The following is a 27898-nucleotide window of genomic DNA, read 5'->3' as shown; positions in this document are numbered from 1 at the left end:
TAAAGATGAACTTACAAAAAAATTCATTCCCCTATACATCAATAAAAATATAAAAATATAAGTCACTATTGCAACAAAAATTTAAAATATCTATGAATTTAAGAAATGTACAAGATCTTTATAGAAAAAAACACAGCTTTTATAAAGATATAATAGTTGGATATTCATATAATTTATAAAAGGAAACTTGATATTTGTTTACCACACCCACTTCCACCTCCCTCACAGGATCATATTTCTAAATGTGAAAGGCATGCTTCTAGAATAAAACAGAGTATCTTCTTGATCTTTAGGTAAAGAAAGATTTCTTAAACAGGACATAAAAAGTATCTATGAAGGTTGGGGAGAGAGAAGACAAATTGGACCAAATTAAGAATCTCTGTTCAGCAGCTCGTGCTGTGGCACCAGCATCCCATATGGGTGCTGGGTTCAAGTCCCAGCTGCTCCTCTTCCAATCTAGCACTCTGCTATAGCCTGGGAAAATAGTGGAGCATAGTCCAAGCGCTTGAGCCCCTGTACCTGTGTAGACCTGGAAGAGGGCTCCTGGATCCTGGCTTTGGATTGGTTCAGCTCCGGCTGTTGCAGCCATTTGGAGAGTGAACCAGCAGATGGAAGACCTTTCTGTCTCTCCCTCTCTCTGTAACTCTCTACTTCTCAAATAAATAGTCTTTAAAAAATATATAAAAAAAATAAATAAATAAAAGGAATCAATACAATCTAACAACAACAAAATGAACCAAAGATTTGAACAGGCACTTTATGTTAAAGATATCAAATGATCAACAAACATAAAAATATACTCAACTTCATTAACACCAGGGACATGAAAATTCAAACCACAACATGATATCACTACACACTACTCAAAATGACTAGTGTCCCAAATAGGCTCCTGTTCAAATTCCAGTTGTTCCATTTTGAATCCAGGTCCCCGCTAATGTGTCTGGGAAAGCAGTGGATGGTGCCCTGAGTGCCTGGGCTCGAAATCCACACAGGAAAACCAGATGGAATTTCAGGTTCCTGGCATGGCGGTCATTTGGGATTGAACTGGTGGGTGGAGGATCTCTCCCTCTCTCTCCTTTTAAGACTTTCAAATAAATAAAAATACACTTTTTTTTTTTTTTTAAGATATGGGAGGTTGAAGAAAGAAGGGATCATTTAATAAATAAATACTGGGAAAAGTGGCTCACTGTAAGAATTAAAGTGGCTCCCTAAACTAAGTAAAACAAAAAACAACTCCATATCATTGAAAGTTCTAAAAATAAATGCTAAAGCAAACAGAAGAAAATGTAGGAAATACAGCTTTGCGAATTTTTCACAGAAACAGATTTCATAGGCAAGATTCAAAATGCCATGGTGAAACACTGATGGTCTAAAAGTCAGAATCTTTGTTCAACAAAGTTAACATGCGGATAACAGACTTGAAAGAAGCTATCTGAAATGTCAAAAACACACAAGGGACTAGAAACTGTGATATACAAGGAATTCTTGTGAATCAAAAAATAAGCTACCACATTGGCAAATATTTTTAAACATTACATGATACTAGGTGGAGGTAAAATACATGAGGGGAAAACAGGAACTCTGGTGTAATGCTGTGGGTATGTGAACTGTTACAGTGTTGCTCTGAGGAGCAATTCAGCAGTACTTGGTGAACCAAGTACGTGTGTTTACCCTATGACATAGCAGTTGACCCCTGAAAATATTTCTCAAAGACATCCTCCCATGGGATGGAGGAGTAAGGACACCCATAATATACACAGTAGGGTGTCAGGAGCGACCAGTGAGTTCATGGTCTGCAAACACAGTGCATCTATACCATGGATTACATTGCAGGTACATGATATCAATTATATCTAAATACAGCCATACGACAGACCTCTAGACTTAAGAAAAAGAATGAGATATATAATATCACCATCTTGCAATTTTTAAAAAGCACATACTCAAAATAATGCTGTATAAATGATACGGACATAACTAAAAAGACATACTAGATACACCAGTATTTGTACAGCCTATTATGCATAATATGCTATGAACTGATAGAAATTCTGAATGACCTGAGGCCCTCCCTTAAAAAAGATAACTCCTCTTACAGATTAAGAAACCAAGTTCTGATTATGTAAATTAACCTGTGAATGACTGGAACCCTCAATCTTCTGCCTTCTATTGCAAATACTCACCTGCTCTAGTCTTATCTAAAGAAAAATTTACTTTCATTCAGATTTCACAGCTTCTCAATATGCATATACCTGGAAAGATAAGAGAATTTGCATATCCTCCCATGTGAGTCCTTGCGATTCACTCAGTCTGTAGTTTAAGTTTCCTTTCAATCATTCCAAGCAGCAGCAGAATGATCAAGCAAAGCATGTTCCAAGGGCAGGAAGCAGAAGAATATGATGCTATGGAAGTACCTTTCTGAACAGTCTCTTCTGCTGTTGTAGAGCCTTGAGGCAACCCTTCAATGTAAGTACTTGGCAACAAGTCTGCTGAGATAGGCTGACCTTGTAGTTTCTGTAGTCTCTCTTCCACAGCATCAGTCAGATCTATAAAAGCCTCATCAATGCTGGCGCGTTCAATCCCAGCAAAACGAGACATTACCTCCATCACTTCAACACTGGCTTCTCGATACCTAGGTTTGAGAATCACATATGTAAGCAAACAATGTAAGCAACCTTGTGACTGCTGGTCCCCATTCTCCCTCCCATAAATTATAAACATAATCAGGCTGGTGCCGTGGCTCACTAGGCTAATCCTCCGCCTTGCGGCGCTGGCATACTGGGTTCTAGTCCCGGTCGGGGCACCGGATTCTGTCCTGGTTGCCCCTCTTCCAGGCCAGCTCTCTGCTGTGGCCTGGGAGTGCAGTGGAGGATGGCCCAAGTCCCTGGGCCCTGCACCCCATGGGAGACCAGGAGAAGCACCTGGCTCCTGCCTTGGGATCAGCATGGTACGCCGGCCGCGGTGGCCATTGGAGGGTGAACCAAAGGCAAAAGGAAGACCTTTCTCTCTGTCTCTCTCTCACTGTCCACTCTGCCTGTCAAAAAATAAAAAAAAAATTAAAAATAAAAAAATAAAAAAAAGAATAAATATAATCAAAAGATAAGCAGCTTCACAGAGACTAGCTGGTAACCCAACAGAAGGGGTCAGTGAGCAGGTAAATAAATGGTCAAGGATAGAGCAAGGAAAGGAAGAACCACAGAGGCAAACATTTGTAACATAAGGCTGGCACTACAGAGGCAGAACACATTCAGTCCATGGACTTATCTATATGACAAGGACTTTTCTTCTTAAAATATACTTGTTTATTTATTTGAAAGTCAGAGTTATGGAGAGGGAGAGGCTTACTCACACATACATACATACACACTTACACACACACATACAGAGAACAAGAGTGAGAGAGAGAGAGAGATCTCCCATCTGCTGGTTCACTCCCCAAATGGGCACCACAGGTCTAGGACAGGCCAAAGCCAGGATTAGGAGCTTCATTCAGGTTTCCGATGTGGGTGCAGGGGCCCAAGCAGTTAAGCCATCTTCCACTGCTTTCCAAAGCCATAAGCAGAGAGCTGGATCAGAAGAGGAACAGCCAGGACATGAACTGGCACCCAGATAGGATGCTGGAGCTGCAGGCAGCAGCTTAACCTGCTTCTCCACATCGCCAGCCCCATGGCAAGTATTTTTCTCAAGAGGAAATGAATCCCTTGAACTAGACAAACTAGAAAACACTGTATTATGATCACCTAGTCCCTTTTTGTTATTTTCATATATTTATCATTCAGTCTTCTAATTCTGTCTGCAAATAACAGGTAAGTTACAAGAAACTCTGCACTGACCAGTGAGCCAAAGTCTATCTGGCCTTCCTCAGGACAGTATTTTTCACTATAAATAACAAACTGACATGTGGGCTTTATACTTGAATGGTGAGTTTGGTTAACATGTGGACAGGTTATCAACATACATACACATACACTTACCCCAACCAATCACTTCTAGATCCACTAAATTCAAATGATCACACTGAAGATAACACAAATGGTCAGGCTAAGAATAAGCACCTACAATGTGATGACGCATTCTAGGCAGACAGACAACCTTCAGGGCACACTAATCTCCACACACCTTCTATTCAAACTATAGTAACTCACTCCTCTGGCTTTAAGACTATCTTTCCATGACAATATGCAGATATTTGCTTTCCTTGCATCTGAACCTACTATGTATTTTAAGGTTCTTTATTCCTACTGAATATACTTACCAGAAAAATGAAAATATTTGTACCTCTACTAAGACACTGAGAAAAACTAGTGCAATTATTGTTCCTAAACATTCTCAAGACAGAATTAGAGAAGTATTTGACTTTCTTCTTTTTAGTCATTACTTTAACTACGAAGAGCACAGGGCTTCAAAGAATAAAAGAGAGCAATTTACTCACACACACACACAGAGCCAGAATAGCATACTCTACTGTAACATTTGAGTGCTTCTTCAGTCTCTTATGCAAATTACTCCAAGGTACTTTTAATAAAATTAGAAAAATCTGGGGCTGGTGCTGTGGCATAGTAGTTTAAGCTGCTGAGTGCAGAGCCAGCATCCCATATGGGTACCACTGAGTCCCGGTTGTTCCACTTCCAATCCAGCTCTCTGCTATGGCCTGAGGAAGCAGTAGAAGATAGTCCAAGCACTTGGGCCCCAGCACCCACATGGAAGACCCAGGAGCAGCTCCTAGCTCCTGAACGGCTCAGCTCCAGCCTTTGCAGCCATTTGGGGAGTGAACCAGTGAATGGAAGACCTCTCTCTCTCTCGCTCGCTCTCTCTCTCTCTTCCTGTGCCTCTCTGTAACCCTGCCTTTCAAATAAGTAAAATAAATCTTTTTAAAAAAAAAGAAAAATCTTAAATACAGTATTTAATTTGTATGTTTCTGCAAATACTATTTTATTACTGACTATCTCAATTATTGCTAATTAAAAACTGCTAAATCTTATTAACTCTCTGGTCTATATACTTATCCCAGATTTTTTTTTTTTTTTTTAAATCCTCTATTACTGGGGCCGGCACTGTGGCGTAGCAGGTAAAGAGGCCGCCTGCAGTGTTGGCATCCCATGTGGGCACCAGTTCAAGTCCCAGCTGCTGTACTTTCAATCCAACTCTCTGTTACGGCCTGGGAAAGTAGCAGAAGATGGCCTAAGTCCTTGGGCCCCTGCACCATGTGGGAGACCCAGAAGAAGCTCCTGGCTTCAGATTGGACCAGCTCTGGCCATTGCAGCCAATTGGGGAGTGACCAATGGATGGAAGACTCCTCTCTCTCTCTCTGTCTCTCCTTTTCTCTCTGTGTAGCTGAAACTTTCAAATAAATAAATAAATAAATATTTTTTTTTTAAATCCACTATTGATGAAGATTTTAAAGTTTAAAGTTGGTGGAATATGATTTTTCTGCATCATACTTTGAAGTCAACAATATATATTTCAGGGGAGTTACACTGTCTATAATAGTATAAAATTCTATTCAATGCCATGCAACATATGTCATTAGCTGAGTTAATTCTGTTTTGGGGGTTAAGTTTATTAATCTCCAGTTGAATCTTCTTTTTTGGCATTAACTCCAATGTGGGGTTGGTTATCCTACTCTACTTATAGACTTGTAATTCATGAAACAGCTCAAGTCCCAAGCTTTAGCATGATCCCTACAAAACACCACACAATATTATATATATATACTTCATACTATATGAAAATGGACATTAGAATCTCAAAAAATTGGTGTGAATACTCAGTCTTCTACTTAGCCATGTAAATTTAAATTTCTTAATTTCTATAAACTTGATTCATTTATGAAGGGGGCTTACGCTAGTACCTATCTCATAACAACACGAAATTTAAAAGAGATATTGTCCAGAGTTTAACACAGTGCCTGATTTATGATATATGCCCAATATGTAAGTGTTAGGGCTTGTACCTACCCCTGACTAGCTATGCTGATAAATGTCTCCAAGACTAAACTTCTAAAATGTCAGGAGAGATAATTCAATTCAAAAATAAGAAAATTTTTTTCCGCTGAGCTTATTCAATTCTAGCAAATTTGTAGATATCACATTAAAATGTCAATTTGAGTCAGTCTTTCCTAAAAAAGCTCTTAGTTTCAATCAATTTATTTACTTTCAACATTTTGGACTTTTGGAATGAGAACATGGGAATTGATACTAGGTTTTAACAGCCAATTTTTATTTATTTATTTATTTATTTATTTATTTATTTTTGACAGGCAGAGTGGACAGTGAGAGAGAGATAGAGAGAAAGGTCTTCCTTTTTGCCGTTGGTTCACCCTCCAATGGCCGCCGCGGTAGGCGCGCTGCTGCCGGCGCACCGCGCTGATCCGATGTTAACAGCCAATTTTTAAACAATTAGGGAATTGAATGGGTATCAAAGGCAGCAGGTTGCGGGTTATAATGATCCTATACTATTCCTGAAACAATATCAAAGTCTGTTTTCATTTCATAGATAGGATCGCAAACAAAAGGTAACTTTTCAGATATTATTTACACAAAACAAATTTGAAACACAGAATATTATTTCCAACTCCTCTATGTTCTCTCAACTTTAAGATGCTTTTTCTTACTTGGTGAGGTTGGCTTTCCCATGGGACTCACGAACTTGTGCCAGAAGAAGATCTGGGCATAACTTCTTTGCATCATCTGCCCACATACTTCTAGTGACCCCAAACGCTCGAGCTTCATAACTCACTGCAATTATTCTAAGGTTAGAAAAACAGAGGGAACAGAAAAACATTACATGATCACAAGCAAGAACAATTAATAGGCTATAACTAATAGCCACAAACATGAGTAGCATATTGGCATATAACATTAGGCACTTCTTGACCACAGATGCCAATAGCAGTTCCAAAATCTCAAAAACAGGACCCAGCACAGCAGCACTGTATTCCCATAGATGAAAACAACAGTTAACAATTATAATGAGCCCTGGCACTGTGGCACAGCAGGTTAAGTTACCATGCAACACAGGCATCCCATATGAGTGCTGCTGGTTCGAGTCCCAGATGCTCCACTTCCAGTCCAGCTTGGTGCCGATGTGTCTGGGAAAAGCAGCAGCAGAAGGCCCAAGTGTTTGGGCCCCTACCTGCCATGTGGGAGACTCAGAAGGAGTTCCAGGCTGTCCTGCCTTCATTTGGCCTACCTCCAGCTGTTACAGCCATGTGGGGAGTGCATCAGCAGATGGAGGATCTCTCTGTGTCACTATCTCTAACTTTGCCCTTCAAATAAATATCTTTTCACTCCCCATTGGCTGCAATGGCCAGAGCTGAGCTGATCTGAAGCCAGGAGCTTCTTCTGGGTCTCCCACATGATACAGAGGCCCAAGGACTTGGGCCATCTTCTACTGCTTTCCCAGGCCATAACAGAGAGCTGGATCAGAAGTGAAGCAATCGTGACTCGAACTGGTGTCCATATGGGATGCCGGCACAGCATGCAGCAGCTTTACCTGCTACGCCACAGCGCCAGCCCCCAATAAATAAATCTTAAAAAAAAAAAAAAAAAAGTTAAACAGTTAAGATGATACATACCCACCACCTTTCCATGATTTGTACTGCACAACTGCACAAGGTTTATTCCTCAAATGAGGATTTTCCCGCTGTTCCACTTGAACAAAAAAACAGTCCATGTCCACCAGAACCACCACTCGATCTTGTCCAGTAGACATTTTCCTGTAAGACAATATTCATGGACAGTTAGAAAGGTACCTAACCCAAAGTACCTTGGAAAACCGTATTTCTGTTCTTTCACGGATGACTGGCATGAGAATAAATTGGTACAAGTTTATTTTGGTAATAAACAGTAAGTTTTGAAAACATTCATCTGGAGCTAGCATTGTGGTGTAGCCAGTTAAGCCATCTCCTTCAATGCTGGTATCCTATATGGGTGCCTATTGGTGTTCTGGTTACTTCCACTTCTGATCAGCTCCCTGCTAATGGCCTGAGAAAGCAGCAGAGAACGGCCCAAGTGCTTGGGCCCCTGCACCTATGTGGGAGACCTAGATGATGCTCCTGGCTCCTGGCTTTAGCCTGGCTGAACTCTAGCGATTGCAGCCATTTGGGGAGTAAGCTGGATGGAAGATCTGTCTCTCCCTCTTTCTCTGTAACTCTGCCTTTCAAATAAATAAAATAAATGTTTATAAAACAACAATAACAGTTTTCATTCCCTGAAGAACTAAACACTTCACAAAAGAAAATAAATAGCCAAGGGGTAGGTGTTGTGGCATAGAGAATAAAGCCACTGTCTGGGATACCAGCATCCATATGGGTACTGGTCCGTGTCCTGGCTGCTCCACTTCTGATCCAGCTCCCTAATAGCCTGGGAAAGCAGTAGAAGATGGCCCAAGTGTTTGGGTCCCTGCCACCCACCTGAGAAACCCAGAAGAAGCTCCTGGCTTCCATCTGGCCCAATCATGGCCGTTGAAGCCATATGGGGAGTGAACTAGCAGATGGAAGATCTCTGTCTTTCCCTCTCTTTAAAAAAAAAAAAATTCTCATGAAATTGAGTTCAACATCACTAGTCATGGGAAATGCAAATTATAACCACAATGCAAAATCACTAGGGAGAAAGTAACAGTTAATACAGTTGATTGACAGCTCTCAAGTGTAAGTTCAGGGAAAAGAAGCAGAAAATGATTTTTAACATCACAGCATTCATGGAGATCTTCTTTGTATTTTGAAATTCTTTTAGAATAACAGTAAACTGCAAAAATAAAAATAGTAGGGTTCCTACATACTCAGTTTCCCCTAATGTTAACATTTTATTAGCACAGTTATCAAAATCAAACAGTGAATATTGGTATAATACCACGGTACTTCAAAAAGTTCAGGGAAAAATGTAATTAAAAGATAATGCACATTTTCTCTAAACTTTTTGAAGATTCCTTTTATTATTAACTCAACTACATATTTTATTTGGATTTCAGTGATTTTTTTCAACTAATATCCTTTTTCTGATTCAAAACACAATTAACGGCCGGCGCTGTGGCTCAATAGGCTAATCCTCCGCCTTGCGGGGTTGGCACACCGGGTTCTAGTCCCGGTCGGGGCACCGGATTCTGTCCCAGTTGCCCCTCTTCCAGGCCAGCTCTCTGCTGTGGCCTGGGAGTGCAGTGGAGGATGGCCCAAGTCCTTGGGCCCTGCACCCCATGGGAGACCAGGAGAAGCACCTGGCTCCTGCCTTTGGATCAGCGCGGTGTGCCAGCTGCAGCGCGCTGGCCGTGGCGGCCATTGGAGGGTGAATCGACGGCAAAGGAAGACCTTTCTCTCTGTCTCTCTCTCTCTCTCACTATCCACTCTGCCTGTAAAAAAAAAAAACAAAAACAAACAAACAAACAAACAAAAAAACCCACACAATTAAGGATACTATCCTGCTGCTGCCCTAGCTGCTGTAGATATTTGGAGAGTGAGCAAATGATAGAAAGATCTATCTCTGTCACTCTTCCTTTTAAATAAATAATTTTTTTTAATTTAAACTTTTCAAAGACTGGCATTATAGTATAGTAGGTAAAGCCACTGCCTAAGACACTGGCATTCCATATTGGCACCAGTTCGAGTCTTGCTGCTCCACTTCCAATCCAGCTACCTGCTAATGGCCTGGGAAAAGCAGCAGAAGATGGCCCAAGTCCTTGTGTCCTGCACCCATGTAGGAGACAAATCTCTCTCTCTGCCGCTCCTTCTCTCTCTGTGTAACTCTTCCAAATAAATAAATAAATCTTAAAAAAAAGAAAGTCTCTCTGGGCTGGCACTATAGAGCAGAGGGTTAAGCTGCTGCCTGCAAGGCCAGTATCCCATGTCAGCACTGGTTCAAGTCTCAGCTCTGATAATGTACCTGGGAAAGCAATGGAAGATGGCCCAAGTACTTGGGCCCCTCCCTGGCCTTTGTGGCCATTTGGGGAGTGAGCCAGCAGATGTCGGAAGACCTCTCCCTCTCGCTGTCTCTCTTCTTCCTCTCTCTCTATAACTTTATCAAATAAATCTTTAAAAAAAAACCTCTCAGGCCAGCGCCGCGGCTCAACAGGCTAATCCTCCGTCTGCAGCGCCAGCACACCGGGTTCTAGTCCCAGTCAGGGTGCCGGATTCTGTCCTGGTTGTCCCTCTTCCAGTCCAGCTCTCTGCTGTGGCCCGGGAAGGCAGTGGAGGATGGCCCAAGTGCTTGGGCCCTGCACCCGCATGGGAGACCAGGAGAAGCACCTGGCTCCTGGCTTCAGATTGGCGCGGCGGCCACCGTGGCCATTGGAGGGTGAACCAATGGTAAAGGAAGACCTTTCTCTCTGTCTCTCTCACTGTCCACTCTGCCTGTAAAAAAAATTTTTTTTAATTAAAATATAAAATAAAATAAAAACCCTCAATTTGGGCTTATCTGATGTTTTCTCATTAAGAGATGCATCTTTGCCAAGAACAGCAATAGAAGCGATGTGTGATTCTCAATGTATCATATGGAGGGAAGGGTACATGATATCAGCGTCTCATCACTGATTATGTTAACCATGAAAATTAATATGGTATTGGCCAGGTTTCCCGCTGCAAAGCTACTGTTTTTCTTTTTGTAACTAATACACATCTTGGGAAAGGATACTTTGAGAATATGCAAATATCCTGTTTCTCTTCAAATTTTGAATCACTAGGCAGCCAACCGTGGAAGCTGCCCGTGACAACTGCGTTGTAGTGTTCTCACAGTGATTTCATGCCCATTCATGTAACCCAGAACATGAAAGACACACACCAAGGTATGACCGGTAGACTGGGAGAACAAACTCTACCTGCATCAGAATGGATGCTAATTCCATCACTCACACCGTCGGTAATCTGGAAGAAGGAATATAAGGCAGTGGCTCCTAAACTTGGCTGGAGGTGGGAACTACCTTTAAACAGCATTGATATCTGGCTTCCACCACCAGACATCCTAATGTAACTGGTGCTGAGTGTGACCTGGGCATTATGATTTCTAAAAGGTCTCTGAGCAATTTCAATCAGCAGCAGAGTCTGGGAACCACTGACCTAAAGTCAATGAGATATTTACAGCAACATCAGTAATTTATGATTTAAATACAAGAAACACAGGTTATACAGTTGAGTGAGCACCCAACTGTATTCTAAAAAAAGTTTTTCAAAAATCAACATTCACCTTGAAAAAACTCTCCTGCAACTACACAACCAGCAAAATAGTGGAGGAAAAAAAAAGAATATCAGAATAGTCAAGGCCTTAATTTCTTAAAAATTCCGATTGACAATCCACTTAAAACAGGCAGAATGTGATAATTTAACCTATAACATGGCTGATATCCCTTTATCTTAGAGGGACTTTTCTATAGTATTGGGACAGATAAAGCCAGAAAATAGTAAACCAGCATTGCCCCCCAAAAAAACACTAAGTAAGAACCATATTAGATAATAAGCAGCGATTTTAGGTCCACCAAACACTTAAATGAATACACAATCACAAAGCCAGATATGCCGACTTCAGGAGACAACGAAGCGGCTAAGGCTTCCAGTTTATGTAATGACCGGAGAAAGCAACAGCTTGAAAACACACGGAAAATGAAACACACTTCCTGGCCAAACCCTGCGTTCGGAAAACGGCCACACGACTCTGAAGTCTCATCAGCAGTTGGTAAGTTATCAGAACTGCACAAATCTACCACTGCGATTCTATTCATCTTTCAATGTCTTGATTTATCCCAACTCCCACAAAGCACGTTTGGTGCCAGACAACAGCACATTCCAGTTAAAACAGGCACAAGCGAAGAGGACGGCTTAAGCGCAACCGGGGAAAACTAACATCACTTGCCCTCAAGGGAAATCTTATGGGACAACAGCCGTCATTAGCTCCTCGTTTCACGTCCTGTCGGCTCACCAGTCACTGCTGTATCATAGAACCGGCAGCTACAAGATGCGAACCCGGGACACTGCGATACTCAGCGGTCTACATCTTCTTACCGAGGACGCCGGGCTCCGCGCCCCCTCGAAGGGAAACGAAGGGATCCTGGGTACCTTGTCGCCTTTCTGGGAGCGGGCCAATGAGTCTCCGGAGAGATTTGTTCCCTGTGACGACAGAGAAACGGAGCAGGAGTGGCAAAGCAACCAGACAGGGCCAAGCGCTAGGCGCTCAGCAGCGAGCCCTCTCGACTGAGGTCAGACAGCGCGCGCGCCGCGCAGGGCCGTTGACGCGCCTGCGCGGTGCAGCCCTTCCGCCTCCCGCTCCGCCCACCCAGTAGCAACCGTCACAAGGGAGCCGCCACTTCCGTGGGCGCGTGCGCAGTGGAGGGTCGGGCGCGTGCGCAGCGCCGGGTCTTTCCCGGCTGGAGCATTCTGCTGCTCACGCTCCTCCTCCCACCTCCCGTCCCCCGCCCCCAGCCCGCCGCGGCCCGGTACCAACGTGTGGCCTCGCTGAGGGAGCCGTCGGTACCTCGTGCTCCCGGGACGGCCGTAGTGCGCGGCCGCGGCGCGTGGCACGAGCCATGGCGATGGATCAAGTGAACGCGCTGTGCGAGGAGCTGGTGAAAGCGGTGACGGTCATGATGGACCCCAGCTCCACCCAGCGCTACCGGCTGGAAGCACTCAAGGTAGCTGGGGTCCTGGCGCCCCGTGCCCGCTCTGAGACCCTCCCCGAGCCCCGGCAGCCCCAACAGCGCCCCTAACCCGGGCCGCCGCCTGCCCACGCGGCCCCTGGACCTGCCTGCCCCCGGCCCGCGTTCCTTTCGCTGGCGGCCTCTTCCCAGCCCCCGCCTCCTCCGCTCGCCCGGCACGCGCCGGGGGGTCCCGAGCTGCCCCTCGCTTCTCAGCGCCCCTCCTCCCTGCCCCTTGCAGCCCGCTGCCCCACTTCTGTCGGCTCCCGTGGCACCCTGATCCCTCGGCAGCCGGCTGCTCCGGTTCGCGTCCCCCAAGCCCCCCGGCCTCTAGCGCACGTGCAGACCCCGCACCCAGCCCCGGCTTCGTTCCTTGTTGGCCGCCCTCGCCCTGTGCGTTTCCCTGCTGACCCACGCTCCCCAGGCCATCCCAATCGACCTCCAGCCTCCCTGGAGCGCCTTTCCTTAGGTCCCTACCGCCTCTCGCTCCCATGTGTGTCTTGGACATTTCTGGACTAATGTCCGCCCCCCACCCCCACCCCCGGACTAATGTTCTTTCTCTCTCACATACACACACCGCCCCGGGGATATTCTTAAGCTCTTTCGCGCAAAGATGAACTTCTACCGCTTAGTTTGCATCTTCACATGGGCGCTTTGGGTTTCCTGAAAGTAGTTTTCTTGACTCCACCATGCTTGGCTCTGGGGACTGAGTCAGCGTTGCAGTTTGGGAATACATCCGGGGATGTGAATACAAGATGAGCAGTATCCCCCTGTCAGACGGTCTAGGTGGGCGGTAGGAAGTGGCCCTTGAAGAGAGACTATTTGTGCTGGACATAACTTGAGTGCTGTAACTTCATAAAGCAGAGTGAGTGCTGCTTGAGGGAAACTTTAGAGAGATGTGTGCCACAGGGTTTAGAATCAAACAGTTGGGTTCTGTTTGTGTTTCCCTTGTGAAATATTTCAAGTGGACACAAAAGTGGAGAGTCCTGCAGTACTTCTGGATACACCTGTCACCTAATTCCAGCTGTGATAAAGTTTTGCCCCATTTGCCTTATTCAGTGTCTCCCCCAAGTTTTTAAAGCAAATCCTAGGACTTATCATTTCACTCCCAAGGTAGTTCAGGTCTATATTGTGAAACAGTTTTTTTACTCCTTTAAGTCCAATTATTTTCCATTAGTATGGCTACTACTGTTGACCATAGCCTGGGAAACATGGAATCATGACAGTGGAAGAAGCATTTATCAGTTCTTTATTCATATAATATGGACCTAGGTTTTGCAACTCCCAGGTTGGAGTTTCTCAGCATGAAGTGTTTTTAGTCCCCACCCTCACTTAGCTCCCAAAGGAGACACTAACTTTCCTTCTTTCAGTTTTGTGAAGAATTTAAAGAAAAGTGCCCTATCTGTGTTCCCTGTGGCTTGAGGTTGGCAGAGAAAACACAAATTGCCATCGTCAGACATTTTGGCCTTCAGATCCTGGAACACGTTGTCAAGTAAGGAGCTTACCTCTGAAATCTGTGAGGAGAAAATCGTGTTTTTCTTATCTAACTTATAGAGGTGCTTTTTAGGTGAGTAGAAAGAAGCTGTCCCCAGGACCCCACCCCCAGGACGTTGCCAGGACCTCCGGGAAGCTTCATGCAGGGCTTAATCTTTCCCTTCAGTTTCTTCATCCACATAGAGTGCGTAGTACGTGTGACGCATTCAGCAAATACTAGTTCACAGTTGCTGGTCATTTGTCCAGCATTTAGAGCTCCTACCGGGCACCAGCAGTCCTCTGTCCTCTTTAGAGTAATGCAGCATATAGGTAAATGAATCTCCGATTGGGCAGTGTGTTCCCCTCCTCTGCCCTTTTTATGTTTCGGTGCATATCTTTGAATGGTGCATCCAAGGCAAGATAATTGTGAGAGTGTCTGAAAACCCAGCCTAATTTGAGTCTCCTGCCCTCAACATTTATCAGAAGAGTCAGCTTTTAAGACTTAAGTCACATCTTTTCTAGAATTATGTTATAACTTTGTAAGCCAGCACAAAAAAAAGAGTTCGTAGTATGAGAGCTTGCAGGTTCTGAAAAGCAGCTATGCTGTTGAGTTGTCCTGGACGTGTCTTCCTGTTGGTCCATCAGTGAAATCATGGGGGAAGCTGGTTTGTGGCACAAGTCCTATGTAGAGTACAGTTGATGAACACTGCTTGTATAAAACTAATAATTTTTCTGTAGTAAATATTTTGGTTCAATGTGGACTATTTTGTCCATTCTCTGAAGGGTATAAAATCAAAAAGTGTGATTTCCTAATGAAATCTCCAGCATAATCTAATGCGGGAATCAAAGCTATTCTCTTGTGAAGAAAAGACTTCTAACGTGATTCTATTGGTTTTGTTCCTTTTCATGGGCAGGTTTCGGTGGAACAGTATGTCTCGATTGGAGAAGGTCTATCTGAAGAACAGTGTCATGGAGCTTATTGCAAATGTAAGAAATGGGTGTTTGGAAGACTTGTGTTTCCAAGGCAGTTTAGATGAGGCCTGACTTTTTCAATGTAGCATTTGTGTAAAAATTCACTCCTCCTCCATAAATCAGACAGCATTCTTTGTATCATGTTTACTGTTGCCTGCAAGGTAAAAATAGCAGCCATCACAAGAAATCATAATTCATCACATTTCTCATACTAGGTTTAATTAATCACCCTTATGTGTCAACTTCTATTTTTTACATTGTAAAGAGAGAGCAAAGGAAATTTAACATGCTCATATTCAACAAATGAACAAATAAGATTCTTAGATTTAAATTGATTGAAACACTGAAACACTAGTCTACTTTGCTTGTTTCTTTTTTTTTTTTTTTAAGATTTATTTTATATATTTGAAAGAGCTACAGAGAGAGGTAGAGAAAGAGAGAGAGATCTCCCATCTGCTAGTTCATTCCCCAAATGGCCACAATGGCCAGTGCTGAGCTGATCTGCAACCAGGAGCCGGGAGCTTCTTCTAGATCTCCTATGTGGGTGCAAGGGCCCAAGGAATTGGGAAATCTTCCGCTGTTTCCTTTTTTAACAGGCTCAACTACTGCATATAGTGAGATGAAAAACACACAGAATAAAGTTTGTTTCAAGTGTTAGAATATGAATTTTTTAAAAGATTTATTTATTTGAAAGTCAGTTACATAGAGAGAAAAGAAGAGGCAGAGAGAGACATCTTCCATCTGCTGTTTCACTTCCCAGTTGGCTGGACCTATGCCAATCCTAAGCCAGGAGCTTCTTCCAGGTCTCCCATGTGGGTGCAGGGGCCCAAGCACTTGGGCCATCTTCTACTGCTTTCCTAGGCCATAGCAGAGAGCTGGATCAGAAGTGGAACAGCTGGGACTTGAACTGATGCTCATATGGGATGCTGGCACTGCAGGCAGCGGCTTTACCTGCTGTGCCACAGCGCCGGCCCAGAATATGATTTTAAACATTTTAAATCTACAGTCTTTTTTTCTTTTGCAATGGATATGAAAGGGGGAACTCCTATCCTTCGTAGCCCCCAAATCTCTAGTGCCTTTAACAGGAAAACAAATTCCCCACAAAATTAATTAACTTAGCTAACTAGGACATCTATTTCGCTAGTTCTGGGGAGACTAGAAGTCATACTTCATTAGTGTTGATCAGACTTGAGAAGAAGACATATCCAGAAATAGTTTTTCTAAATCTTCCAGTAGGAAAATAGCTGCTCCTCCATGGCCTTCTATTTCATTAGCTTCATTGTACTTTTTATTTTTATCCTTTTCTACTCTAGCCCTCAAAGGAAATGAAAAATCAATATGAGCGTCTCTTCAGTGTATAAAGAACAATTGTATTGGGGCAGGAGTTGTGGCACAGTGAATAAGCCACTGCTTGGGATGCTTGTATCCCATATCAGAGTGCCTGGGTTCAAGTCCCACCCCTACTTCCCATCTGGCTTCCTGCTAATGCACACCCTAGGGGACAGCAGGTGATGGCTCAAGTACTTGGGTCACTGCCACTCACATGAAAGACCTAAGTGGAGTTCCTGGCTCCTGGCTTTGGCCTGACCCAGCACTGGCTGTTGTTCTCTGTCTTTTTCTGTTGCTATGCTTTTCAGATGAATGAATTTTGGAAAAAAAAAAGAGCAATAAAATAAAAAAAACAGTAATGTTCTTCTAGCTCTCTCTGCGAGTCATTTATTAGCTGGGGTAACCCGCACTTAGGTTGTAAGTGGGCAGAATGATTACTGGGAATGCAGGGCAGATGACTGAGACATGAAGAACAGGTTGGTTGGTTCGGTTTAGTTTAAAAGCAGGCGTACGGATGAGTTTTGAACACTTTTTACAACCTGGATTTTTCCTTTGCAGACCTTTTAATCTCTTGTTCTTTTTCAGGGAACATTAAACATCTTGGAAGAAGAGAACCATATTAAAGATGTTCTGTCTCGAATTGTAGTAGAGATGATCAAGCGAGAGTGGCCACAGCATTGGCCTGACATGCTGATGGAGCTGGACACCCTCTCCAAACAAGGGGTATGAATTCAGTGTACTTGCTCTTGGGATGACTTCAGGATCTGTTTTTTGTTGCTGGTCGTGGTGGGTTTATCAACGGAAAACAGCCTTTGGTTGTGCTTGTAGTGACAAAAGATGTTTGGCTTTAGTTTAACTAGCTTACTTCTGTTGATATAGGAAACACAGACAGAATTAGTGATGTTCATCCTTCTGCGACTGGCAGAGGACGTCGTGACCTTTCAGACGCTTCCCCCTCAGAGGAGAAGGGATATCCAGCAAACATTAACCCAGAACATGGAAAGGATCTTCACTTTTCTACTTAACACACTTCAAGAAAATGTAAACAAGTACCGGCAAGTGGTAAGGGATTCCCCGGTCCACAAAATCCTCCTTTCTGACCAGGGTGTTTTGGGTTTTGGTTTTAGTTAAAATGCTCTTCTAGCAAGGATGAGAGTGTCTAATTCAACAAAAGAAAAGACTGTTTTATAAGCATGACAGGAAAAGATAGCTAATTTTCTAGGAAATTCAGTTCAATGAATTTCTGTGTCTACTAGAAAAAATCCATTATAGTAAGAAAATTCTTAGAATATGAGTGAAGGTTAGTACTTTATACTTGAAAGCCTAGATGTCTAGCAGGTCATGGTGGCGTTAGTGTGGTATCCTGTTCAGTCCTGATTCCTTTTATGGTGGACCAACTGCCAAATTTATTCATCTTTACTATACACGCCCTTGTATTTTATTCTTCCTGAGGATTTTTCTCCTGCCGAAAAGAGTAAGAAAGACACTGTCTGAAGAGGGCAGTTGGAATGTTGATCTAATAAAATGGTTCTCGATGAGGTGATGTTTACCCACCAAGAGACATTTGACCAATGTCTCAAACGTTTTGGTTTTTAGAGATGGGAAGTAGGTGGTGCTACTGACATCTGGTGTATAGAGGCAGGGATGGTTCTTCACAGGACAGCCCTCCACAACAGACTTTTCCAGTCCAAAATGTGAACCATACCAAAGCCGAAAAATCCTGATGGAGAATTCTTTTAGAACTTCTTTCATAAAGAGGGATTAATTAAAATAGGGTCTTAGTCCCTGACAGCTATATTGGGTCTATTTTTAGAGAAGCACTAGCTACTAGTGGAAATGAGAAGGTTTTAGGGACTGTTAGGGTGGGGAGAAACTTATAGTGGTACCTAATATACACTATACTTCTTTGGACTGCATGTGTTATTCAGCTCTCAGAGCAACATTAAGTTCAGACAGTAATCATTTTAAGGTTCTCTTCCAATAAGTTGTTGTGGTGGAATCTACATCTCATTCTTTTCACTCTAACGGATTCTTTCCCAAAGTGTCTCCCCAAAAATTGTTCAAAAGAAGGCATCAAAAGCTATGTTTAAAAATCTGTGTATTGAGAGTTAGGGGATATTCTTTTCATTGTCTCTAGGAAAGTTAACTTCTAAAAGAAGTAAAACAATTGTTATATAGCAAGTACCTGCCCATCTTTTATAAGATGAGTCAACATTTTGGGGGACTCAACATGTGGTATAATGGGTAAAGCCACCTCCTGCAACACAAGCATCTCACAGGCACCAGTTTGAGTCCCAGATGGTCCACTTCTGACCCTACTCCCTGCTAGTTGCCTGAGAAAAGTAGTGGAAGATGGCCTGAGTGTTTGGGCCCCTGCCACCTGTCTTCAGCCTGGCTAATGTAGCCATCTGGGAAGTAAACTAGCAGATGAAAAATCTGTCTCTCTCTCTTTCTCTAACTCTTTCAAATAAATAAATGAATCTTAATAAATAATAAATAAAAACTACTTGGGAGAAATGTGCAGAAGTTCAGGTGTGTTTTATCCCCATGATGAGTTATTAGGTTGTAAGATACAGACCATTTTTTCTGAAACACTTTTTTTTGACAGGCAGAGTGGATAGTGAGAGAGAGACAGAGAGAAAGGTCTTCCTTTTTGCCGTTAGTTCACCCTCCGATGGCCGCCGCACTGCAGCCGGTGCACCACGCTGATCCGAAGCCAGGAGCCAGGTGCTTATCCTGGTCTCCTATGGGGTGCAGGGCCCAAGCACTTGGGCCATCCTCCACTGCACTTCCCGGGCCACAGCAGAGAGCTGACCTGGAAGAGGGGCAACCGGCACAGAATCCAGCGCCCCGACCGGAACTAGAACCCGGTGTGCTGGCGCCGCAAGGCGGAGGATTAGCCTATGGAGCCGCGGCGCCGGCCCACGTATTTTACCTTTAAAAATATAAAAGCTGGAGCCGGCATTGTGGCACGGCATCCCATATGACTGCTGGTTCGAGCCCTGCCTGCTCTACTTCTGATCCAGCTCCCTGCTAACGTGTCTGGGAAAGCAGCAGAGAATGGTCTAAGTGCTTAGGCCCCGGCCACGGCGCCGGCCTGAAACATGTAATTTTGTAGTCTAAGAAATCACAATAGGACAGTAGTGGTAGCTCTGAATATAAACAAGAGTACTGCCGGAGGGTGAACCAACGGCAAAGGAAGACCTTTCTCTCTCTCTCTCTCTCTCTCTCTCACTATCCACTCTGCCTGTGAAAAAAAAAAAAAAACAAGAGTACTTCAGAAAGTTTGTGGAAAATGAATTTAAAAATTTATTTTGGTGCGAAAATTGTTGAAACTCATGCATACAAGGAGTCTTCAAAAAGTTCATGGAAAATATATATTATGAAGAAACTATGCATTTTTGGGTAAAGATTATATTTTTTATTTGCAAGAGTTACAGAGAGGTAGCAACAGAGGTCTTCCATCTGCTGGTTTACTCCCCAGATGGCCGCAATGGTCGGAGCTGTGCTGACCCAAAGCTAGGAGCCAGTATCGTCTTCTGGGTCTTCCACATGGGTGCAGGGGTTCAAGGACTTAGGCCATTTTCTACTGCTTTCCTAGGCCATAGCAGAGAGCTGGATCGGAAGAGGAGCAACCGGGACTAGAACTGGCACCCATATGGGATGCTGGTGCTTCAAGCCAGGGCTTTAACATGCCGTGCCACAGAGCCGGCCCCCTATGCGTGGGTTTTAAAAATTTGTGCACCAAAGTAATCTTTTAATTCCGTTTTTTATTTACTTTTTGAGTATCTTCATTTTAGTGTTTTTATTGGGGATAAATTCTTTTGCTCGGAAGGTGAGCATTCCACAGGAAAGAAGGTATTTTGATTCTGCAAGATGGTAGCATCTTTAACTGGCGTCTGCATACCATGACTTGGAAATTGTGAATAGTTAGATGGCTTAGGAGTCTAACCAGTGGGGCACATGCAGAGCAGGAGTGGTTGGTAGTGGCTTGGACGCAGCTTAGCAGCATCCATGGTAGTCTCCTTCCACAGCCGTGGCTTCAGTTCTCTGTTAAACCAGGACCAGAGGGCACCAGCAGCCTTCGTCCCTTGACCTTCTGTATTTAGTCCTGGTTGCTTCTCTGCATTCCTTCACTTAGCTGATAGGGGAGCAGACTGAGCGGTAAACAACAGTGGGGTGAACGTGGCTCCTGCACTGGGCCTGGTGTCACAGAAAACTCGATGGCGTAGGGGGTAGTGTGGGTTTCTGGGTACTTTGTTTCTGGGTACTGGTTGTTTTTCTGGCTTGTATTATTTCTTCTTTAATTGTCTTTAGGGGTTAATTTTCATAAGTTCTTTAGTAAGTTCTTTATATGCTTATAAATTATAAACATATTTTTATGGAACTTAAAATTTAAGGTTAAAAATCAGCTCTGAGAGGGCGTGTGTTTGGCGCAGCAGTTAAGACGCTGCTTAGGATGCCTGCATCCCATATTGGAGTGCCAGGGTTTGAGTCCCCACTCCACTTCCAGCCCAGCTTTCTGCTCTGTTCACCCTGGGAGGCGGCAGGTGATGCCACTCACAGGAGTCACCTGGCCAAGCTCCTGGCTTTGGCCTGCCCTAGCCACGTTGCTGGCATTTGGAGAGTGAACCAGCAGATGAAAGATCTCTCTCCCTGTCTCTGTCTCTGTCTCTGTCTCTTTTCCTCACCTCTCAAATAACACTAAAACTTAAGACTGGGACTTTTGGCCTAGCAGTTAAGCTGACAGGTTGCCTTTATCCCATACTAGAGTTCCTGGGTTTAAGTCCCAGCTCCAGCTCCTGATTTCAGCTTCCTGCTAATGCAGACATTGGGAGGCAGCAGTGACGGCTCAAGTAGTTGAGTCCCTGCCGCCAGTGGAGGAGACCTGGATGAAGTACCTGGCTTCAGCTCAGCCTGGTCTCATCCATTATGAGCCTTCCAGGAAGTGAACCAGTGGTTGGGAGCCATGTCTGTCTGTAGCATCTTTGCGCGCACTCTCTCTCTCTCTCTCTCTCTGCTTCTCAAGGGGGAAAAAACACAACTCTGTTTGCGTATTGACTGAACAGCTGCTACTTTGATGTATTTAGCTTGTAATATTTTTCTGTAGTGGTTTTCCTTTGGTTATGCCTATACATACATGGTTATAAATTATATTCAATTAATTTTATTTCATGCTTTAACCTGTCCTTTTTAGGGCAATATCAGTTATGTGTTCTTAGTAAAGTCACATTCTATTCTAAGATTCAAAGTTGCGTCTATATTTAACAGCCATAATTCAAGGGCCTTGATTATGGGGGTGGAAAGTTATTATGTAGATTTTTGCTCATTGAAAACATTGGATCCTTATACTTTTCTTTCAGAAGACAGATACTACTCAGGAGTCAAAGGTAAGAGCTCTTCTTTGAGTTGAAAGGAGCACTTGAGGCTTTCAGGTACAGGAATGCGTAGACCTAGTGGAAGGTGACCTCAGCCATGGTTGCTTTTGATCACTGAGCTATGGTGGGAGGAAGGTAAAATTAGAATATTTTGGAGTTCATGAAAAAGGCAAAGTGACCGTGCATGCCAGTATGGTCTATCTGATGGATGTTGAGAATGCCATTTTTTTGAGAAGTGATTGTGTATCAGAAGAAAACCTTTGATTTCCCTGTCAGTGACTATTACATGAGTTCATTTTATTTAAAAAATCAATTTCTTTTTTGAATTAGAAAATAGAAGTTCACATATAACCACAGCTTCCTGGTGTGTTCATGAGGACTTCATAGTCAAAGTTATTTCTTCTTCCGCAGGCTCAAGCAAACTGTCGAGTGGGAGTCGCAGCACTGAATACTCTAGCAGGCTACATTGACTGGGTTTCTATGAGTCACATCACGGCTGAGAACTGTAAGCTCCTGGAGGTCCTGTGCCTGCTTCTGAATGAACAGGAACTACAGCTGGGAGCAGCTGAGTGTCTCCTAATTGCAGTCAGTAGAAAAGTAAGCTGTCACTTTACACTGACTTTCACCCCCAAGCCTCTCTGAGGTCAGTGTGTGTATGTTTAACTGCATGTTGTGGCAGAAAGGTGTGTAAAGGGTTGGGGTTTTGTTCCTTGAGGCCAAGTTACTGTCTGCCCCTAATCCCTTTGAACAGAGCTTTCCAATATTCTAGGGACCCATTGGCAGAATATAGAGAAATTTGTCTATAGGAAACTTGGTTCTTGAGCTATGATTCTTGGCAGCCCACTCTTAAGAGAGACTATGTTGAAGTTTAAAGCTCGTTTAATGTTACATCAGAAAATCTTAAATGGTGGCTACATTTTCTTTATATCTGTCTTGGCTAACAAATGGAACCTTGACTCTTCTCTCCATAGGAATATTATCTAAGATTGTAATTTACTTTGCTGTTGTATTATTGCCAACACATTACAAAAACTAAGTCTTATCCACATTTGATTTCAAAGACTTGGCTTTTTTTCCTGATGTTTTTTAAGCCCTGGATAATAGGAGAAATTATGGATCGTTCTATTTGGTTATACAGCTATATAAGAAATGTTGGTACTTTCAGGCTTTTTGCATTGTATTGTTTGTATGACCATGTTTCCCTAAAATTGTGTCTAGGGCAAGTTGGAAGACCGGAAGCCTTTGATGGTCTTATTTGGAGACGTTGCCATGCATTATATACTCTCTGCTGCACAGTGAGTGTCTTTACTTTTCAGTGTGTTTTCTAATTTCCTTCTCTCTCTCTCTCTCTCTCTCTCTTTTTTTTTTTAAGATTTATTATTGGCCAGCGCCACGGCTCACTAGGCTAATCCTCCGCCTGCGGCGCCAGCACCCCAGGTTCTAGTCCCAGTTAGGTGCCAGATTCTGTCCCAGTTGCTCCTCTTCCAGTTAGCTCTCTGCTGTGGCCTGGGAAGGCAGTGGAGGATGGTCCAAGTGCAAAGATTTATTATTTATTCGAGAGGCAGAGTTACAGCTACAGAGAGGTAGAGACAGAGAGAGAGGTCTTCCATCCACTGGTTCACTCTCCAAATGGCAACAATGGCCAGAGCTGAGCCAGTCTGAAGCCAGAAGCCAGGAGCTTCTTCTGGGTCTCCCACGTGGCTGCAGGGGCTAAGTACTTGGGCCATCTTCTACTGCTTTCCCAGGCCATTAGCAGAGAGCTGGGTCAGAAGTGGATCGAACGGGTACCCACATGGGATGCCATCACCACAGGCAGAGGCTTAACCTACAATGCCACCACACTGGCACTGCTTTTATTTTTATTTCTTATTTGCACTATATCCAAAGTTCCTATCTAAATGTTAGCAGTCATTTGACAGTATTCTTAGAGAATTTCACAATCTTTTTTTTTTTTTTTTTAAATTTTTGACAGGCAGAGTGGACAGTAGAGGGAGACAGAGAGAAAGGTCTTCCTCTTTGCCGTTGGTTCACCCTCCAGTGGCCGCCGCGGTAGGCGCGCTGCGGCCAGCGCACCATGCTGTTCCGATCCCAGGAGCCACGTGCTTATCCTGGTCTCCCATGGGGTGCAGGGCCCAAGCACTTGGGCCATCCTCCACTGCACTCCCTGGCCACAGCAGAGAGCTGGTCTGGAAGAGGGGCAACCGGGACAGGATCGGTGCCCCGACCGGGACTAGAACCCGGTGTGCTGGCGCCGCAAGGTGGAGGATTAGCCTACTGAGCCGCAGCGCCGGCTGAGAATTTCACAATCTTAAAAAGACTATTCAGCCTTTATGGAGCCCTTAAACTGGAAATAAGTTGTGGCACTGACTCAGCACCCACCTATTTCCACAGTTCTCCCCGTTCTTTCAGACAGCTCAGCTCTCTGATAACTCTTCTGTTTTGGTGACTCTTGGACCCTCAAGGAGCCCTGGTGAGCTTGGTGACTGAGAATGCTCTACTGCAGTGGAGTGTGTTCTGGGCCCAGCCTTGGCTCAGGCCCTCAGGCTTTGCTCCCTGCTCTCATCAAAGCAATCAATACCTGAAATGCTGAGGCCTTTGGAAACAGCAGGACTGTATGTGCAGAAAACATATTCTGTGTGCTGAAATGATGGGTTCTTCTTATGTTCTTGCAATTGCTCTGGGAGATATTAAAGCATTTCCTGATATGTATTTCTTACCAGAGGGTCAGATGAGACTACCTTTTGTTTATAGTGGAAGCCAGTGTAACACTTGTTTAAATTGTCATTTTATTATTTTTAAACCTTTGTTTATCTGAAAGGCAGAGATACAAAGAGACCATGATTTGAATGTTGGGGTACCTACCACAAATACTCCATCAATGAGAGCCCCATTGATTAACTTGATGTGTGAATAATCACACTGTTCTCTCATATTACAGGACTGCTGATGGAGGAGGCTTGGTAGAAAAACACTATGTCTTCCTGAAGCGACTTTGTCAGGTGTTGTGTGCACTGGGCAATCAGCTGTGTGCACTGCTGGTATGTGAGTGCTTACTTTGGATAGCAATTAAAAAGTTTTATTTCAGAAAGGAGTTGTAGATATCATAGATCTTAGCCTGATGGGACATTGCCCTACCAATTATTTCAAACATGATTCCATAGGTTAAATTACCTTAATATAGCAGAGTTTGAGTAATATAAATTTCTTTTAACAAGTTATTTAATAATGTCAACAGTGTACTTTCATGTGTTTTATTCCATAAACTCAACATTGCTATCCATTTTTGTTTTTGGAAAAGCAAAGTGACAGAGATCTTTCCTCTACTGATTGACTCTCCAAATGACCAAAACAACTAGGGGCAGACCAGACAAAAGCCAGAAGCCAGGAATTCTACCACAGTCTCACACATTGGTGGCAGGGACCCGGCTTCTTGGGCCATCATCCACTGCCTTCCCAGGCACATTAGCAGGGAGCTGGATTGGAGGAGGGGTTGCCACAACTCAAACCTGCACTCCAATATGGGAGCACAGCATCACAAGCAGCTTAATTTCCTATACCACAATACTAGCCCCAATATTGCTATTCTTGTGAATTTTGAAAAATGTAATATGCTAAGTGCAAGTTCTATTTGCCAACGGAAGATAACTTGAAGGGCTGGTGCTGTGGAAGAGCAAGTAAAGCCACCATCTGTGTTGCCAGCATCCCATATGGTTGCCGGTTCGAGTCCCAGCTGCTCCACTTCCAATCCAGCTCTCTGCTATGGCCTGGAAAAGCAGTAGAAGATGGCACAAGTCCTTGGGACCCTGCACCTACCTGCGTGGGAAACCCAGGAGAAGCTCCTGGCTCCTTCCTGGCTTCGGATCAGCACAGTTCCAGCCATTGCAGCCATTTGGGGAGTGAACCAGCGGATGGAAGACTCTCTCTCTCTCTGTCTCTGTCTCTGTCTCTGTCTCTGTCTGCCTCTGCCTCTTTGTAACTCTGCCTTTCAAATAAATATTTTTTTTTTTAAAGAGACTTGAGTTAAAACCCATTTTCTCACTATGAAAATACATTTTTTTTTTTTTTTTTTAATTTGACAGGCAGAGTGGATAGAGACAGAGAGGAAGGTCTTCCTTTGCCGTTGGTTCACCCTCCAGTGGCCGCTGCGGACGGCGCATCTCGCTGATCCGAAGCCAGGAGCCAGGTGCTTCTCCTGGTCTCCCTTGCGGGTGGCAGGGCCCAACCACTTGGGCCATCCTCCACTGCACTCCTGGGCCATAGCAGAGAGCTGGCCTGGAAGAGGGGCAACCGGGATAGAGTCCGGCACCCCAACCGGGACCAGAACCCGGTGTGCCGGCGCCGCAAGGCGAAGGATTAGCCTGTTGAGCCACGGCGCCGGCCCGAAAATACATTATTGAGTCAAAAGATTATTGATTCTATCTGGCCTAGAAAACCTTGTCTTCAGGGAAATATTTAATATTCAGTCTCTGAATTTAAAGCCAGGACTTTGGAATAGACATTTACAAATTAAGGTATGAAAGTATGTCCCCCTCTTTGGTAGTTTGATGGTTAGAGAATAGTTTCAGTCATAAGACTAGTGAGTGGTTGTTTAGTAGGTTGGATAACAGAGGTGCAAACAGACTAGGCCTTGAGAAAAGAAGTATGAACCCGTAATTTCTGAAATTTTTTTTTTTACTGTTTGACAACAAAATGGGTATTAATAATGATGGTTGAGGAGATAAAGTATCTTTGCTGTTTTTTAGCCCTTCAAATGATGATTTTGTTTAATCTTAAGGAAATTTTTTTTTTAATTTTTTTTATTTTTTTTTTTTTGACAAGCAGAGTGGACAGTGAGAGAGAGACAGAGAGAAAGGTCTTCCTTTTGCTGTTGGTTCACCCTCCAATGGCCGCCGCGGTTGGCGCGCTGCGGCCGGCGCACCGCGCTGATCCGAAGCCAGGAGCCAGGTGCTTCTCCTGGTCTCCCATGGGGTGCAGGACCCAAGCACTTGGGCCATCCTCCACTGCACTCCCTGGCCACAGCAGATAGGGGCAACCGGGACAGAATCCAGCGCCCCGACCGGGACTAGAACCCGGTGTGCCGGTGCCGCAAGGCGGAGGATTAGCCTAGTGAGCTGCGGCGCCGGCCTAATCTTAAGGAAATTTAAAAGTCCTTTCAAAACTGAAACATTTTTGAGGATTAAAGTCTGTATTTAGTACTCCCTTGCTCCTCCTCTCCCTGCCACAAATCCCCTTCCTCCACCGTGAATATTAACATAATGATCTCTTCCTCCTACAGGGCGTAGATTCTGATGTAGAAACACCAGCGAACTTTGGAAAATACCTGGAATCTTTTCTTGCTTTCACAACCCACCCAAGTCAGGTAAACACTATGCATGTAACTTCTCAACATTTTCATTAGTGAACCAAAATTAAACACTATGGCCTGGAGTGTTACCTCATGTATAAAAATGTGGCTACAGGCCCTAGGGAGTTCTTTGATCCACTGACTCACTCCCAAAATGGCTACAGTGGCCACGGCTGGGGCAGGCTGAAGCCAGGAGATTCATTGTGTCTCTCATTGGCTGGAAGGGGCCCAGATAGTTAGGTCATCTTCTGCTGCTTTTCCATGCACGTTAGCAGGAAGCTGAATGGGAAGTGGAGCAGCCAGACTTGAACTGGCACTCATATGGGCTACTGGCCTTGCAGGTTGGTGGCTGAGCTCATTACACTACAATGCTGGCCCCTGTAGTGTCATTACGTTAAGAGAATTACTGGGTCCTGTTCCCAATTGAGCATTTTCATGTATAGGTTAGCTGCTGTTGCCCTCAGGTGATATTCTGATAATAGTCAGATGTGGGTCCCAGGTGACTTTATAGTACAGATGTTTTAATTACAAAAGTATGTTTAGTTGTATTTATTGTAAAATTAATTTCATCTAATTCGAGATTTTTTTTTCTAATATCTGAGATTCCAATATCTTTTTTTTTTTTTATTTTAAGATTTATGTTACTAGGCCAGTGCTGTGGCATAGTGGGTAAAGCCGCTGCCTGCAGTGCCGGTATCCCATGTAGGCACTGTTTCAAGTGCCAGCCGCTCCACTTCCAATCCAGCTCTCTGCTGTGGCCCGGGAAAGCAGTACAAGATGGCCCAAG

General features: G+C 44.0%; 2 protein-coding genes across 6 annotated transcripts in view; one reads left to right on the top strand and one right to left on the bottom strand.

Annotated features, from left to right (window-relative positions):
• The window catches only part of POLH (DNA polymerase eta), a 39293-nt gene extending 27106 nt beyond the window's left edge, over positions 1–12187 (bottom strand). Inside the window, exons 1-4 of one of the 4 annotated variants that reach the window (XM_062186179.1) lie at positions 11987–12187; positions 7580–7720; positions 6617–6751; positions 2418–2635 (exon numbers count right to left, since the gene is read on the bottom strand). In XM_062186179.1, coding sequence (XP_062042163.1) covers positions 2418–2635; positions 6617–6751; positions 7580–7716 — 490 coding nt within the window. In that variant the 5' untranslated portion in view covers positions 7717–7720; positions 11987–12187. Of the gene's footprint in view, positions 1–2417; positions 2636–6616; positions 6752–7579; positions 7721–11903 lie in introns of those variants that run through there. The other 3 variants (XM_062186180.1, XM_062186181.1, XM_062186182.1) reach the window with 3 other exon arrangements.
• A 209-nt stretch (positions 12188–12396) lies between these two features.
• XPO5 (exportin 5) overlaps positions 12397–27898 on the top strand; it is a 51584-nt gene continuing 36082 nt past the window's right edge. Inside the window, exons 1-10 of one of the 2 annotated variants that reach the window (XM_062186174.1) lie at positions 12397–12612; positions 13986–14107; positions 15003–15075; positions 16975–17112; positions 17269–17451; positions 21753–21779; positions 22179–22364; positions 22986–23062; positions 24706–24805; positions 27043–27126. In XM_062186174.1, the coding sequence (XP_062042158.1) occupies positions 12508–12612; positions 13986–14107; positions 15003–15075; positions 16975–17112; positions 17269–17451; positions 21753–21779; positions 22179–22364; positions 22986–23062; positions 24706–24805; positions 27043–27126 (1095 nt within the window). In that variant the 5' untranslated portion in view covers positions 12397–12507. The remainder of the gene's footprint in view (positions 12613–13985; positions 14108–15002; positions 15076–16974; positions 17113–17268; positions 17452–21752; positions 21780–22178; positions 22365–22985; positions 23063–24705; positions 24806–27042; positions 27127–27898) is intronic. The other variant, XM_062186175.1, reaches the window with a different exon arrangement.

This window comes from Lepus europaeus, chromosome 3 (genome assembly GCF_033115175.1).
Source record: "Lepus europaeus isolate LE1 chromosome 3, mLepTim1.pri, whole genome shotgun sequence".
Classification (NCBI taxonomy): Eukaryota; Metazoa; Chordata; class Mammalia; order Lagomorpha; family Leporidae; genus Lepus; species Lepus europaeus.
Note: the sequence above shows the minus strand (reverse complement) of the source record. Positions and strands in the feature narration are given on the sequence as shown.